Below are 15,226 nucleotides of genomic sequence, written 5' to 3' on the forward strand. Positions count from 1 at the left end.
TACTTGGTTATCAATATGTATTTTAAAATTAAGATTAAGCTTTTATTTATAACATATTTTAACTTTTTTTTAAATACCACTATAATATTACTAAAAAACTATGTTTAAAGTTTTTTAACTAATATAAGTTAATATTGGTTTATAATTAAATTTAAGCATATTTAAACAGCTATTTTCTATCTTACATCATAATCGTAAAATGAAATGTTATGACAAAGAATTTACTTTAAATACAATAAAAACAATTATCAGAGATAAACAAAATCTAATTATTTCAAAGCAAATGCATAATACAAAATACACACTGGTGCACGAACGTGTACCAAAAATGATTATTGTTAATATTGATAAATTGTAGACCAATTAAAACTGGATCGATTAAATTTATTTATTTTATTCTAAATAATTTTTAAATTGCGCAATTTTAATTTATTTTTGAAAAACCTGGAGGATAAGGCATTGGGGCAACAGAAGTGGCTGAATATAATTGAACTGCAGCCTTTCTGAATAACATAGAGGAACCCCGACTAGCATTTCCCTGTTATAAAAAATTAGGGGTGAAGATTTTAAAATCTAAAATTTATATGTATTTGTTTACTTTCTTTGTGAAAAAACACCCAAAAATAAGGTAACTTATTTTTAAATATTATTGGGGTGGTAATGTTGTTTGATATTTTAACTTTTGAGGTTTTAAGTTAGCCTACTGTGTACTTAATTTTGTTACGAAAATCTTTAATCATTAAGTGGGTATTTATGTGAAAAAAAAAATTTGAAAATGAATAATAACTCTATCATTTTATTAAAAAGGCACAGCTCTAGCTACTTACAGTTTTATAAAGATCCTTAAAACAGGAGAACCACCCAGAGTAGTGGCACATGTTAGGTGTATGAGCAGCGGCAAGGCGGGATCCATTTACAGCCATTACAGTGCTTGTCACACATAATGGATATGCAGCAGTTTGTGCAATGTAACCCATTACCATGGGAGCATATTGTCGCAAGTCCTTTAACTCACTCTATAAATAAATTTGTGTATTGAATAATAACAAAACATTTAAATGTCCTTTAAACAGAAGTTGACGAATAATTGCTGGTTACAAGATATTGTTATAATCATTTTTAGGAAAATTTAAAAAAATACGATCGTTGGCTAATCAAAATGTTTTAACAATTTCAGGTTTTACTTTTTATTTATTAAAAAATGATCAATCTTACATCCTGTATTATATTTAGAATGTTGTTTCCTGTGCTAAAATATCATGATGCATTATGTTATTATTACATCAACCAACAGTTTAAAAATATACCAACAAAAAAATTACCTGTCAAATTAAACGTAACAAATAATGTAAAAAATATATGTAAAATAAGAAATTAAGTTAATAGTAAGAGTAAAAGCCAATTTATTTTATATCTTGTTTTTATTTATATATATTATATATATGCATGGGCGTCGATCCAAAAATTTTTTTTACTAATGTTAGGGGTGCCAAAAAAAGTAACGTATTTTCTAAAAAAAAAACGTTTTAAAGTGCTCATAATTGGTTTAGCTATTCTAAAATAGACTCTAAATAGTCTTAATCTTAATGTTCGCAACGATAGCAGACCACGTTGGTTACGTAAAATAAGGCACCAGACAATCCTTATTTGTTTCGTAATAATTCCAGTTTTACACAATCTACAACGTGGCACGCAGAAAATGACATTTTGATTAACTTTTGTTAAGTACTTGGCGACATTCCTAGTATTTATTATCGTGAAATTTTCTAGATCGCGTATATAACTATCCGTTTTTACACTAAAAATGCAAAATTTCGCAAATATTCTAGGGGTGCCACATATATTCATCACTTGATAAAATTAAAAGTGGGGGTGCATGCACCCCCTGCACCCCCAGGATCGACGCCAGTGTATATATGTACAATGTTTTTTATTTTACTTTAATCTTAAATGACACTAATACATTTTGCACACTAAAGAATAACTGTAAATGACAAAAATTATCTAAAAATAATGATAAGAAGTTAATAAACAACATACCCCCTCTGTTAGGACGTATTTGTTAAGAGCATGTGCCAGAAGATTAGTAAGCCAGATCGTGATAAGTTCAGCTGCAACTCTTGGAACTAAACCACTAAAATAAAAATAATAAGTTCAATATATCTAACACAACTTTTTGTAATCAACATAAATATTAACTCACGCAAAGAAACCTAGTACACCTTCTTCATTGTATATCTCAATTGTGGAAGTCCACATGTTAGTGTATATTCCATCATGGCCAACAAACTCAGCCATTGTTCTAAGGGCAATTACTAGACAAATAAAATAAACATAATTTAACAAATACCAAATAAAAATTGCTTGCTCATTGTTAATGAAATTTGTGAAGCACTGCAAATAGAATTTAGTCTAGTAAATCAAATTCGATGAAGTTTACCATGAAAAGGCTGGGTTATAACTACAGCAGCACATCTTGCTATCATTTCATCTGATGTCTAAAATAACATTATTTTATAAACATTTTTTTATAACAAATAAATTTGCTGTTACAGTTATATCTTTCTTTAACATCACAGTATTAAAACAAAAGTCATAAATTGACTGTTTAATATAAACAACTGTAAAACATCTTAACTATAGGATTGAAAAAAAATGTGTAGTTATACTCACATATTTGCAAACTTTTGAAAGGTCATTATAGTTTAGAGGCTCACTTTCTTTACTTTTAATTAACTAGAATAGAAAATAATTAACTTAACTGTAATGTTTATAAATAGGTATAATGCATGAAAAAAAGATGACCAACAAAAGGTATCAGTTTAAAAGAAACCTACAAAAATTAAAATATATAAAATCAAATGCAGTAAAATTGACTTGCCTTTCCCATAACTGAGTAGGTTATTGATGTAGAAACATTTGCACAGATTCGAGGCATTAAACCCCGATAAAGACCGACATATCCGTCAACTTGTTTAATGTGTTTAACTAAATTTCAAACCACATGTTTTAAAACCAATATGATAAAACAAACATAATTTTATTACATGATTTAATGTTTTATTTTTTTGCAAATTTTGAAGGGTTTAAATAAAAAAAATTCTTACTGTATGCAAATATTCCAGGATACTGCAGTTGCTTTCTAAAAAACATATTTCTTCGTAAAATAGGGGCCATAGGTTCATGACCAAGCTATAAACAATAACAGTATTGTAAATTAAATAGATATATACTATACATAGCAACAACATAGCAATTATTTAAGTAAAAATATATATGTGTGTTGGGTCATTAGCTAAATTGTTTTATCTTTATTAAAAAGTTTTATCATGCTGGCAATTACAATTCATTGGTGAACTTGTCCTAAAGTATTATTTGATTAACAAACCTATCAGCCAAATAAAATTACTTAATGTCCATAGTTAGTATTACCTGAACTAATACTTTAGCATATGTAAAAGGATGTGCAAATGCTGTCATGCCGACCCCAACACCAATTGAACTCCAATCAATATCGCGAACCAAATCCATGTTCATTAATAATAAGTTAAATACAAAAAATTACGAAATTTTAATTTAACGATAATATTTAATCTGTTGGTTTAAAAACAAACAAGTAAACTGCAGTAACTGTCAGTCAGACTGTTCAGTATAATTATCCTAAGCATGATTACCGAATAAAAAATTCTTAAACTATTATAATAACTTATTTTTAATACAACGTTATTTTGTATTAGCGGAGCTTGCATTAGTTCAACCTTCTCTAACTGTAAATGGTGTAAGGAAACGAATAAACAAAACAAATGTCACCGTCATGAGACGCTGTTTAGGGAACAAGAGTTGTTACAATTAGTTTACCAGAATATATGCCCCGAAATTAAAAAAAATATTTACTAAAATATATTTAGTTGTATTATTTGTAAAAGTTTAATTTAAAACTTTTTGTCTCTATATTAGATTATTTTATATATGTCATGTACATTAAAGTTTTATAATTTTATTATAAATAACAAAAACAAAAATATTTTTATTTTAATGATTGACATCAATACAAGCGTCTAACATAAAACAACTAACAATGTAATAGGTGCAAACTAAAATATATAAAAAAAACTACCGTAAAAAATAACAAATCAGGCATTGGAATCAGACGTAGTGCTTTCGTAGCGTTTTTGGCGGTGAGCCGCCTTAACCATACTAAACACTACGTGCGCCAAAGAGTGATGTCCACCGGAGGCTTCGCCAAGCACCAGATTTCCGTCCTCACCAACCACAGTACCTAGGGAAGACATTGCACGATCGATCCCAGCCCTTCTAGCAGCTTCCTCTGTGCACCCAGTAAGAAAATATGTTCTTACTCCTCCAATTCCCTTCACGAAAGTTTTATCGCGAAATTGAAACGTAAAACCACGGTCTTTAAGGACAAGGTATAAATCTTCTGGAACCTAAAAAAATAACAATAATGTATTTTTCCACAACTTAGTAATTAATTGTTAGATATTGTTATAATGTGTTCTTACTTGTATGGACCCTGGAAGACCTGTACTGTCCATTCTACTAGCTAGATTGACAGCCTTTCCCCAAATATCGTATTGTGGTTTTTGTGCTCCAATTACTCCTGCTACTACGGTCCCGAAAGCCATTCCTACACAAAAAGTTGTTAAGCTATAAAACATACATTCACATATATTTTTAGTGAAATTTGTGTTAAAGTTACGATGGGTTAAATATTGTGCGTTATTAACTATATGCAATATGCTATTGTTTATTATGTAAATTGGTGTCTTATTAACCAAACAACTGCAAAAAAATCAAAGAGAAAGTTTTAACTAAATATTGTTCAGCTATTATATACCTATTCGAAGTTGAAAGTTTTTTGAGGAATGAACGTTGATGTCGGCTATAACACGTTTAAGCAATAAAGCTAAATGTGCCAACATACACAGGTGGCTAATATCATGCGGTGACAACATTTCTTTACCTTGTTCTGTTTTTAGAGAATCGTCATTTGATCTAAAAATACCACTTTTAACTTAGCTGTAAGTAACATTTACGCATGTTACTTTTAATGACGTATAAGCTATATAAAGAAAATACAATTTATAAATATTTTTGTCCTTTTAGACATCCTTGCATCTCTATTACAAATAAAAGGTTTGACCTGTATGTTAAAAGTACCTGTTTTCGGTAGTAGTTAAATTACTCATTGAAGTAACTTCATTTAAATGATTTTTATTGGAGGAAGATTGAATATTAGATTGTGTAAGTTTTGATTGATTAAATGTTTCACTGTTTAGTATTGATGCCTTGTGCGGCGTTAGACCCGAAGCAGCCATGTATGTGCTACCAACTGTTTTGATCTTTTCCAGACAGAGAAATTGCTCCTGGCCGATAAGCTAAATCGAAAATAGATTAACAGTTCAAAAACCATACAAAACAAGATTTTTTCATATAATTATATTTTAACGCTTAACCAATAAATGCAAATTCAATTACACGATTACCACAGACTTTAAGTGTGTATTTACCATTTTATTCAATAAGTTTAACATTAAAAAAAAATTACGTTGTCGATGTCGAATATGATTTCGTTAAGTAACTTAAGGCTTGTAATTGCTTGTTCGTTCTCCTCCATATGCGAATAATATGTAGAAAAGTTGACGATCGAAGCAAACATAATTCCCACACAAGAGTGAGCTTTTGAATATAATTCCTGTCATATAGATTTTCAATGAAAAAATAGCTTTCGTGATATTTTTAAAAATTTTTTAAATTTAATCATGTAATTATTTGGTAGTAGGCTTTTTATGGTTAAAAATACATTTCTGTTTTAATTTTACAAGTTTACATACAGTGTGTTTTTTGTTTTGATTTAAAAAATGGCAGGCCACGTGGTCTGGCAGAATGTTTCGTAAAAGCTGATAATTATGACCTTGTAAACTCTGCATACCTCGAACTTCGTCTTTTGCCTAACAACATAAATATAAAAACTTAAATATTTGTATTAAAAAATAAGTGTTGCATTATGCAATGGTAAGTATAAAACGTGAGTGCTTAAAAAAGTAAATATTTAAAATTAAACAATTTATAAAACTGCATCAGTAATAAAACAATTTAAAAATAATATCAAATAAATTGAAGAATTTTAAGACCTGCAGTTTCCGTAAAAAGTCAAGTTTTGATGTGTATTCGATCCTTCTACCCAAGTAGTAGAATATTCCAGAAAATAAGTACATTAATGTTAGGTTTTCAGCCATGTCTAACCACGTGTATGTGACGACGCTAAAAATAATTAACATTATAAAATAGTATCAACACTTATATGCAATATAACCATATAACGAATGGTTTGAAGTAGCTTCTAATTGCACATTTTAACAGTTAAATAGTAAGATGACGTTTACGTTATTTTAAACGCAATTTTTTAGGTGTAACTTTTCTTACACGCATTGATTTTCCTCAAATAAATTTCTGATTTCGTAATCGTGAAGGACTTTTGAGTGAGTGACGAGCATCATAATTGTGTACACTAAACATACCACGATCAGAGTGGTAAGTTTAAACAAGTTGTGAACCCGAAGAAATACTGCACAGGTCATGCAGGTAAGAAGTCCACTAATGTAGAAATACTGAAAAAAGAAAAATTTTAGGGTTTAAAAAAATGTGGATTTTTATATTTCCCGTTGTTTAAATACTATGTAAAAATATTAAAGTTGCAGCCCTAATAGAATAACACTTTAGCCCGTACTGCAAAACATACATATTTACATATAGGCCTACAAGCAGTTGTTTGTATATTTTTATTTTCGATGTAAGAAGGCAAGCAACATGCTCTAAACTTAGGTTTACACTTATTACCCGGATCCGGTCGAGTTGACTGAAACGGTTTTAAATATTATTAACCATATTGCTATTAAATAATAAACTGTATATTATATCCTTATTTAAAGGTCCTACGACATGAAAGCAGTGGGAATAAGCTTTTGTTAGTAAGTAATTTACCTCTGGGTAATTGCACACGCTTTCGGTGGGTATATTATAATAGGTAACAGTTTGTGAAGTTGTATTTTCATTTACATCGCATGGAACAACAACGTTGGTCAAATATATTGGATCGAACGAAATAAGTTGGCACGATAGCTAAAAAAAAATTATTTTATTATTTTTTAAAGATATAGTCTTAAATTAAGACGATATTAGCTTAACATTTCACTAGCCTACATTACTAACCATCGTGCTTATTGCACATGTTAGGTTAATTGCAATTGCAAGAAAACAAATCAAATATCTTAGTTTCTGAGTTTCCTGAATGCGACAACTTAATTTACAAAGTCGAGAATTTAAACTCAGAAAATCTTCGGCTGATGTTAGAAGAACAATGACCCCATAGAGAATTACAAACACGGAAATGGCAATATAGTTAAAATAATACCTAGTAAAAATAAATAAACAAAGTTATGTTATTATACTTTACAAGATTTACAATTACAAATATCTTTGTTATGGTTTTTACTTTTAAAATCATATAAACTTACAGGACAGGTGGTATTAAGAAGTTGACAATCATAATAAAGAGCATAATAATAAAAGATAAAAGAAGATTAGATTTAAATAATTCATCCCGAAGTTCCGAGTATTTTGACTCTAAATTTTTGTCAAAAAAGGCAACTCTAAAATCTAAAAATAATAAAATTTTAACCACAGGTTAGAAACAAAATATTTTTAAAACTTTATGCCATAATTTAAAATTTTATAAGTTCAGTCAAAACAGGGTGAACATATTAAAAACAATTTGTAATTTGTTATCAAATAACAAGATTCGTAAAACAAAACCTTTTATGTGTTTTTGTCCCAACTGATTTCCATTGTGATACGTGATATCTCGTTCAAGGCGGGCGTTTATTTCATCGTAGTCCGACCTTCGAGGTACAGGTACGGTTAGGTTACGAGGGAGGAGCGACATAGAGGCAACACTTTTTAAAGCTGCTAAAGCCTAGAATGTGAATAAGGTCTGTCTTTTTAATTGATAAACAGAACTGCATTTATGTTTTTTTGCCCATTGGATAAATAATGGTTTAATTAAAAGTAATCCATTAGAAGCATTCTTTAACATTTATATATAGATTTACCCAGAATACAAAAAAGGGTCTTTACTTGTAAATAAGATAAAGTTTGTTAACCTTTAAAAGATGACCATATCCATAAAAATAAATCAATGCTATTGTTTTTTTACATGCTTAGGTCAACAAAAAGACAGAAAACACTTTTAACAACAACTCTTATTCATTTTTGCTCGCCAGAAAATGTTAAATCAACTAGTACTTACACTTCGTTTTTGTCCCCTCAAGTTAGGCGTACGTAGAAGATTCTGGAACGGTAATTCTGGCTTCCAAATTACATCAGAATTCTCAGTTTTACTTTGCAGACTTGTTTCTGAAACCAAGTCTATGTTTTCCATATCGCTCCAAGCAACTTGCTTGCGAGGAAAACTTGGCGAATTTATTGTGAAAATAGAAGAGGGCCTTTTAATAGCTTTGTTGTTATATCCATTTAATTGACTTTGTCGTCTATCTAAAAAAATGTTAAAGATACATAGTTTTTGCTTTTAGTTTTGACAATCCTAGTTTAGTGAATGTTTGCTACAATGACATAACATTCTTTTAATTTCAGAACTTTATAATACCTATACTTTCTGCTTCAGCAGGGCTGTTATTCAAATCATCTATCGGGAAACGTTCAATTTTCTTTTTTCTGAAGATAGTTCTAAAAATATTTGAAAAAGAAAATCCAACATTCCCTTTCACTTTTGATTTTATATTGTTTTGATTTGAAAGCTCGTATATCTGCTCGTTTGAAATTTCTAAAAAATGCATATTGTATTAAAAAAGAGTCTAGACATTAGATCATTCAAATTTCCATTTAAAATTATTTTTTGTTTATTTACCATTTTCTATCGGACGACTATAATAGGAAAAACTATGTCTCGAAGGCCTTTCTTTAAAAATAACATCAGGTGTTAAAAATCCATTCTCGTCGGTGTGGTTATATAGAAACTTACTGTTTGTGGCAGTTGAATTTTTACGTGGTTTTGCGTCCTATTATATATAATTTTTTTGGGTTATATTTTGTACATAGGCATAGATAATTCTTTTTTTACACGGCAAATTATCAGATTTTGTAAAACTTAAATCTAGAATTATGTGGCCCGAAATACTTAACCGTAAAGATAGGCGTGGTTTTTAAGTTAGTATTTTTACTAATTAACTTGATGCTTAATAACTTAGCTAAAAAAAAACTTATGTTAAATAACAGAAAAATAATTAGCATATAAATTTTATTTTTTTAATTTTTTTTTAAATTATACTCACATTTCTTATTGTAGAAACAATTTCAAGATTTAATTCGCCATTGCTGCGTGAAGAGCGGCGATCCTTTTTCTCAGATGAAGACAAGGAAGGATATTTACCTCGTTTATCAGAAATAAGAAAAGTTTTTATACGATGGTTACTCAAATATGTATTTCTTGAACTCCCGTTTCCTGGTTCCACCTGGTATTAACATTTAAATTTCAAAGTTTCATTTAAATTTTAAAGTATACTTTATTTTTATTTTTTACCAATGTGGAGTTAAGCGTTACAATGTGCATTGTTAAATACATTTTAATATTATTGTAAGACTTAATAAAAAAAGAAATGAGATTTTTACTACATTTGAACAGTGATATTATAATTTAACGATTAATTCGAATTTGGTCTAAGATAATAATTTATTAAGATTACCTCGTAATCGTCGCCAAGATATTTGTAGGTTGACTCCGAAATGTGCACACGACCAGGGATTCCTCCTGCTTCCATCATGTTTGCTATGTCGACGTCGGTCGACCAAATATCGAATTGCCATTTCAGGTGACCAATAACACCACAAAAAACCGAGCCAGAGTGAATACCTGTTTGCAACAAACAGTGATTAAAATAAAAATAACTTTTTTTAATACTTTTAAATTAAGTAAGCTCCTTAAATAGCCGAGGTAAAGATAGCGTAGGGTACGAATAACACGGTATAAAAACATAATGTGCGGTTTTTTACAAAAATTTTATACAAAATAAAAAAATATAAAATATTTTACAAAAGCATATAAAAAAGCATAAGTAAATTATTATAACGTAGGACAATCATTACACTCTGACATATACCTATTCTCATGTCCAAATTTCGATGACAAAGAGTTTTAACTTGTTTGATTGTTGAAATCATGTCCAGTCCCATCTCAACACATGAGTGAGCATGATCCTTTCGAGGTTCGGGCAACCCAGTTACACAATAATAACAATCCCCCAATATCTTTATCCTCAAACAATTATGGCGCTGGGATAATCTTTTTAAAATAAAAGTTAATTTATTTTGAATTAATAATTAACAAAACGTTAAATTCAATATTGATATTTAAATGATTTTCAGGAACCGTAACCCAGCACTTAAGCAATATTAGAAAATATATAGCGTTAAACTTTTAATTTAAATAATGACGTTTTCTTTATTAAACTTAGCTAACTACATAAACACATAATACAATTTAGACAAGCTGTGTTTCAGGATTATCTAAATTACTGTTCAATGCAGTTTGTTTGGTTAAACGCAGTGAAGTCTACAAGTGATAGCGAAATATTAATAGTTTTAGAAAATAAAATAATTTTTTTAAAACAAACTTTAATATTTAATCAACTTACTCGTCGAAGCGACCAAATAACTCGTTCAAGGTTGCCACAAGTTCCTGAGCACTTAGTATTGTCGATAATTCGGTAAATCCTTTTACATCGGCATACAAAATACTTAACAAAAATACATTTATTTAAAAAAATTAATTTTAATTTATTGTTTTACAAAAAATAAAAAAAGATTTACCTGACGTTGTCGTATTTTTGAAGGTATATTCGATTTTTTGTACTCAGAGTCGAAACAGAATTCACCCTCGGAAAATCGTTAATGTATTTTATAGGCGAGTTAGATATATCGTTAATCATTTGTAAAGCTATAAAGCGAGGTATCACCGATAAAATCAATCGCTCCTGAAAAAGATTGACAAATATATTTATCAACATAGTATAAATTATAAATTGGTGTCAATTTGATCAAAACACTCTTTAACCAGATTGCCAGTCAACCTTACACAGTTTAGTTTATTAAAATAAACAAACAAACAAAATATGTACTTAGGGTGGTTTGATTGAGGTTGAGTTGTCTCTGGGTTGAACTGACATAAAACCCATAAATTACAAAGTTACAACACACTGTGAAGTACAATATCTACCTGATTATAATTTTCACGCTCCAGCCTTATTCTAGCTCGAACACAATTTCGAGTTTCCAAAAAAGTGTCTCTTCTCGAACGATCAACTAAAAAACTTGTCCAAATTCCGATCACGTGCACGCAAAGAATAATCACCAATATTGCCGCTGTGTGGTAGCCGAGAGCACCATCGGTGACGTATACGTCGTTCTCAAGACTAGACATCACAGTTCTTGTTTGGGGCAATCGATAAACCGAGTTGTTTACATTTAATATCCGTAATCCATTACTGTTAAAGTAACCCGGTAAAAAATGACGCCCAGCATCATTCTTTGATGTTTGATTGTTATCGTTATTAGGATGATTTTCAGTAGCCGTTACCACCTTTAACGATTTTTGAAAGGGCGTTGCATTATGAAACACCATAGCGTTTGTTTTGTCTTTTTGAATGTCTAGATAATCTGCCTGGTTATTAAAACGTAACGACGAGTTTGTTAAATTTGTTAACAGCGAATTATCGATGAGTTCAAGAGTTAACACGCGGCCCAAAACGCTGGCGAGAGTTGAAATAAACGAACAAATAACAGCCTGTAAAAGGAAGAACTTAAATAAAGACCTTAACACTATGCAAAATCGATATAAACTGGCGGATCTAATGCACAAAAATAGAAACTCAACTAGCCGATAAAATCATAAAAATAGATCCTACCCAGTGCAGTGGCAATGGCAAGATAACGTAAGTAACAAAAATTAGAATCAGGAGATAAGGCAATCCCTCAAAAACATGTGATATGTTTGCCATTTCAAATGGAGAGGAAACATAAATGGCAGCTTGGTCTAGCGAGGTCATACACAGCCAAGTGACTAAACCACATATTCTAAATCAATAAAAAATATTTATTATATCTTTTACTTTTACATTACTTAACCTATATGTAAGGTGTAGTAAAATGATATAAACTTACCTTAGGTAAAAGTATGACTTTGAACTATTTGTTGACGTAAAACAAAGAATAAAAACAACTAAAATACTGTATACAAGTGCTGGAATTCCAAAAATCAGCCACTTGGTTTGTGAAAGACTATTTGTTACAGCATACATGATTATTAAAAGTATCTGGTAAAAAACAAAAGTTTTACTGTTTCACTTGATCTTCAAAACCATGTGGTAGCATGGGCTTGATTAAAAAACTAGCATAAGCCTAATCAGTAGAAAATGTGTAACTCTTAAATAACATCATATAGAATATTTAAGGTACCTTTATTAGAAGAAAAATAACGTTGATTGAAAGCTGCAGTCTCTTTTTTTCGGCTAAAAAGTATCGGTTGTACAGATTTTCTAACGCATCAGGTTTAAATTGATTTAACAAAGTTGGAAAAATAACTCCTTTAAAAAGATGACCTTGTCTAAAAAAAAACAAATAAAAAAAAATTTACGCATTAAAAATATTTAATACCTACAATTTAATTTTTATTGCGATAAACTTTTCGAATTATGCAATGAATCATTATTTACGTTTTACGTTTTAAATATTAAAACCTGTAGTTTTTATTGTTTAGATCCGGATGATTAGTTTCTGGTAAAAAATTCGAAATTGGTCCATTGGGTAAAGTAGTATGAGATGTAGAAAGGGAAGCATCGGCGTTAGTTTGCAAAATAGATCGAAGGTTAATGCGAGGTTGTTTTGTCGAAGACGTTAAATCAGTTGACGTCGTCATTCTCTTGATATCTCTATACAAAAACAAAAACACTCGAATCATAAAGTATCAAAATAATGACGCATTCTTTATAGTAAAAATGTTATATGGCAACAATCTCGTACATAGTTTAACGTATAGAGTGAATTAAACAAACATTAGTGATGCCTTTTCTATTGAGAATGGACATGCTTTTAATAGGGGTATTTTGCAGTTTAAATAGTTAATCAAATGAACTAACATAAAAGCACAATGCAAGGTTCATAAAAAGTATACAAAGAGGGCTAACTTATTTAAATTTTGTATCGTTTCCTGGTCGGCCTTAATAGGAATTTGATTATTACCCGAAGATTTCTGACTGTTCGCAAGTAGTTGAACCTAAAACGAGAATTTATCATTAAACCAATTTTACCATTTTAGTAAGTAAAATTAAATTTAACCTTGGCAATTCGATTGTTAAAAGTATTTTAGGCCCACCGAACAAATTGTATTAAATTGCTTACCGCATTTTGCCATCGATTAGAAACTTTGATTGTTTCTTGACTTTCTACTTTAAGATTTTGATAATTCACAGAGCTCGCCAGACTTGAACTCGGACACTCGTTTTCAAAATTTAGAGTTTTTCCTTTTGCCTGTTTACTGTGTAACTGAATTTCTGTTAAAATGTCTGTTTGTGAATTTCTAGTGTGCGCATCGTTCATGCTTGTAACAAATACAGATGAATCTGTCGATACAGTCGAAAGAGCTGGCGAGGTCGGAAACGTTGCTGAATCACCGCGGTTGCCTTCTTTCAAGAAAAAAACCTGGTTTAAGTACGACGAGCCAGTGACGTTAGCAGCTTGAAATTCGACTGGAGTGCACGGCCTGTCTTTAAATTTGAACATGTGTTTCAGTTTACTTTTAAAAAAAACTTAAAAAAAAAAAGAATAAACAATAAAAATTGCGTGTACACACGGTTAAAAACCTGAATATACTATTTTATATATTTCGTATGCTTTATTATTATACTACAGCTGCTCGCAGCTGATTTTGACGTAACACAAAGACAAACGACAATGGCTGTCATGTTCAGTATGTGTGCCCAGGTCGCGCATTATTCGGATGACGTCACAACATTGAACATGTTAGTTTGTTATATAATTATATCAAAGTGAACAATCAGATAATAATTTGTGGTTTAAAAGCATTGAATTCCATAGTTTAAAACCGTTTTATTTAATTTGAATTGTCAACCCAAATGTAAATATAGTAATTTACCTAAGGTGTGGTGTGTTTTAGTAATTTGGAATTCTACATAATTTTTTTAAATATAGTAAAACACAAACCTTAAAAGAGCTTAAGGTAATGATCATACGATATATTATTTAGATAAATGTATTTTATTGCCTGTCTTGATTTGTTTATTGAGTAAATATGCGGCCGTCTGTTATCATCAAACGATAAAAAAAGTCGAATTATTAATAGAATTCTTGATGAAGAATGGAGAATAATGTTTATTAAAAGCAATTCCTATAAATTCATAGGTATTTGGATTTATGTCTTGGCTTTTTACATTAATAAAACAATAATAATGAAAGTTTAAATATCTATAACAAACTAAAATAGAATTTTAATCAACTATCAAGTTTAATACACTTACCGTAATTAAATTCATTTTCCTTCCGGTCTGTATTGAAATTTTGATTTAGAGGTTGTGTATCGTTTAATAAATTGTTTAACATTTTCCAATTAGAACCGGGTTGATGAAATACAGGACTAAGGTTGTCTACATTATCGTAATAGTTATTGATATCGTTTAAATTGTAGGAATCCTTATCACCTCTGGTAGATGTGACCAGTTCTTCTTTTTTAATTTTGCTAAAATCCAAACACAGCGTTTTCTTATTGTTGTTGTTAAATGTGATGTCATCCCTGTGCCTAACATAAGGAGACGGGCTATGAGACATCTCCTACTTTAAACTATAATAGAAAAAAAATTATTACTCCTGTCATCTAAAAAAATATAAACGAATTATTGAAAATACAAAAAATATTTAAAAAAGAAACAAGGAGTTGTTAGTAATTATTATTATGCGTTTTACATAAAACTAGTGGTAAAAAATAAATTTCTAAAAATTTTTTTTGCTGCACTTTCAAAACTGATACCCAAAGGACCAGTTGTTTTTAAATAACTTTGCATAAGATAACTTTGCATACTGTAATAATAATCCAATCCCAATCAAAATAATATTAAACAATTTA

General features: G+C 29.8%; 2 protein-coding genes across 2 annotated transcripts; both read right to left on the reverse strand.

Annotated features, from left to right (window-relative positions):
• Window positions 1–200: 200 nt before the first annotated feature.
• Window positions 201–3,590, reverse strand: LOC145747062 (mitochondrial carrier homolog 2-like). Its single transcript, XM_082564855.1, has 9 exons — window positions 3,433–3,590; window positions 3,108–3,192; window positions 2,882–2,988; window positions 2,674–2,736; window positions 2,441–2,498; window positions 2,204–2,315; window positions 2,041–2,134; window positions 828–1,016; window positions 201–538 (listed from the first exon to the last, which is right to left on the reverse strand). Exons 1-9 carry the CDS (start codon window positions 3,535–3,537, stop codon window positions 425–427), a joined length of 927 nt encoding a protein of 308 aa, XP_082420981.1. The 5' UTR covers window positions 3,538–3,590; the 3' UTR covers window positions 201–424.
• Window positions 3,591–3,987: 397 nt separating this feature from the next.
• Window positions 3,988–14,949, reverse strand: LOC145743080 (adenylate cyclase type 8-like). The gene is made up of 28 exons (XM_082560966.1): window positions 14,625–14,949; window positions 13,489–13,853; window positions 13,275–13,363; window positions 12,828–13,019; window positions 12,547–12,694; window positions 12,253–12,404; window positions 11,997–12,165; window positions 11,309–11,875; window positions 10,903–11,066; window positions 10,728–10,829; window positions 10,194–10,375; window positions 9,780–9,946; window positions 9,369–9,548; window positions 8,945–9,095; window positions 8,684–8,860; window positions 8,327–8,571; window positions 7,834–7,993; window positions 7,536–7,677; window positions 7,231–7,432; window positions 7,003–7,140; window positions 6,445–6,629; window positions 6,153–6,282; window positions 5,853–5,969; window positions 5,567–5,713; window positions 5,179–5,396; window positions 4,856–5,013; window positions 4,521–4,645; window positions 3,988–4,445 (listed from the first exon to the last, which is right to left on the reverse strand). Exons 1-28 carry the CDS (start codon window positions 14,929–14,931, stop codon window positions 4,134–4,136), a joined length of 5,391 nt encoding a protein of 1,796 aa, XP_082417092.1. The 5' UTR covers window positions 14,932–14,949; the 3' UTR covers window positions 3,988–4,133.
• Window positions 14,950–15,226: the final 277 nt, after the last annotated feature.

This window comes from Corella eumyota, chromosome 1, assembly GCF_963082875.1.
Source record: "Corella eumyota chromosome 1, kaCorEumy4.1, whole genome shotgun sequence".
In the NCBI taxonomy this organism is placed as follows: domain Eukaryota; kingdom Metazoa; phylum Chordata; class Ascidiacea; order Phlebobranchia; family Corellidae; genus Corella; species Corella eumyota.

Excerpts from the sequence above, each read along its gene's own strand:
- LOC145743080 (XM_082560966.1), bottom strand. The coding sequence starts at position 14,931 with ATGTCTCATAGCCCGTCTCCTTATGTTAGGCACAGGGATGACATCACA. Across the intron at positions 11,876-11,996 it reads TGCCATTGCCACTGCACTGG|GCTGTTATTTGTTCGTTTAT; the intron begins GTAGGATCTATT and ends TTCCTTTTACAG. Across the intron at positions 5,397-5,566 it reads TCATATTCGACATCGACAAC|CTTATCGGCCAGGAGCAATT; the intron begins GTAATTTTTTTT and ends TTTTCGATTTAG.
- LOC145747062 (XM_082564855.1), bottom strand. The coding sequence starts at position 3,537 with ATGAACATGGATTTGGTTCGCGATATTGATTGGAGTTCAATTGGTGTT. Across the intron at positions 2,989-3,107 it reads TCCTGGAATATTTGCATACA|TTAAACACATTAAACAAGTT; the intron begins GTAAGAATTTTT and ends TTTGAAATTTAG. Across the intron at positions 2,316-2,440 it reads TATAACCCAGCCTTTTCATG|TAATTGCCCTTAGAACAATG; the intron begins GTAAACTTCATC and ends TTATTTGTCTAG.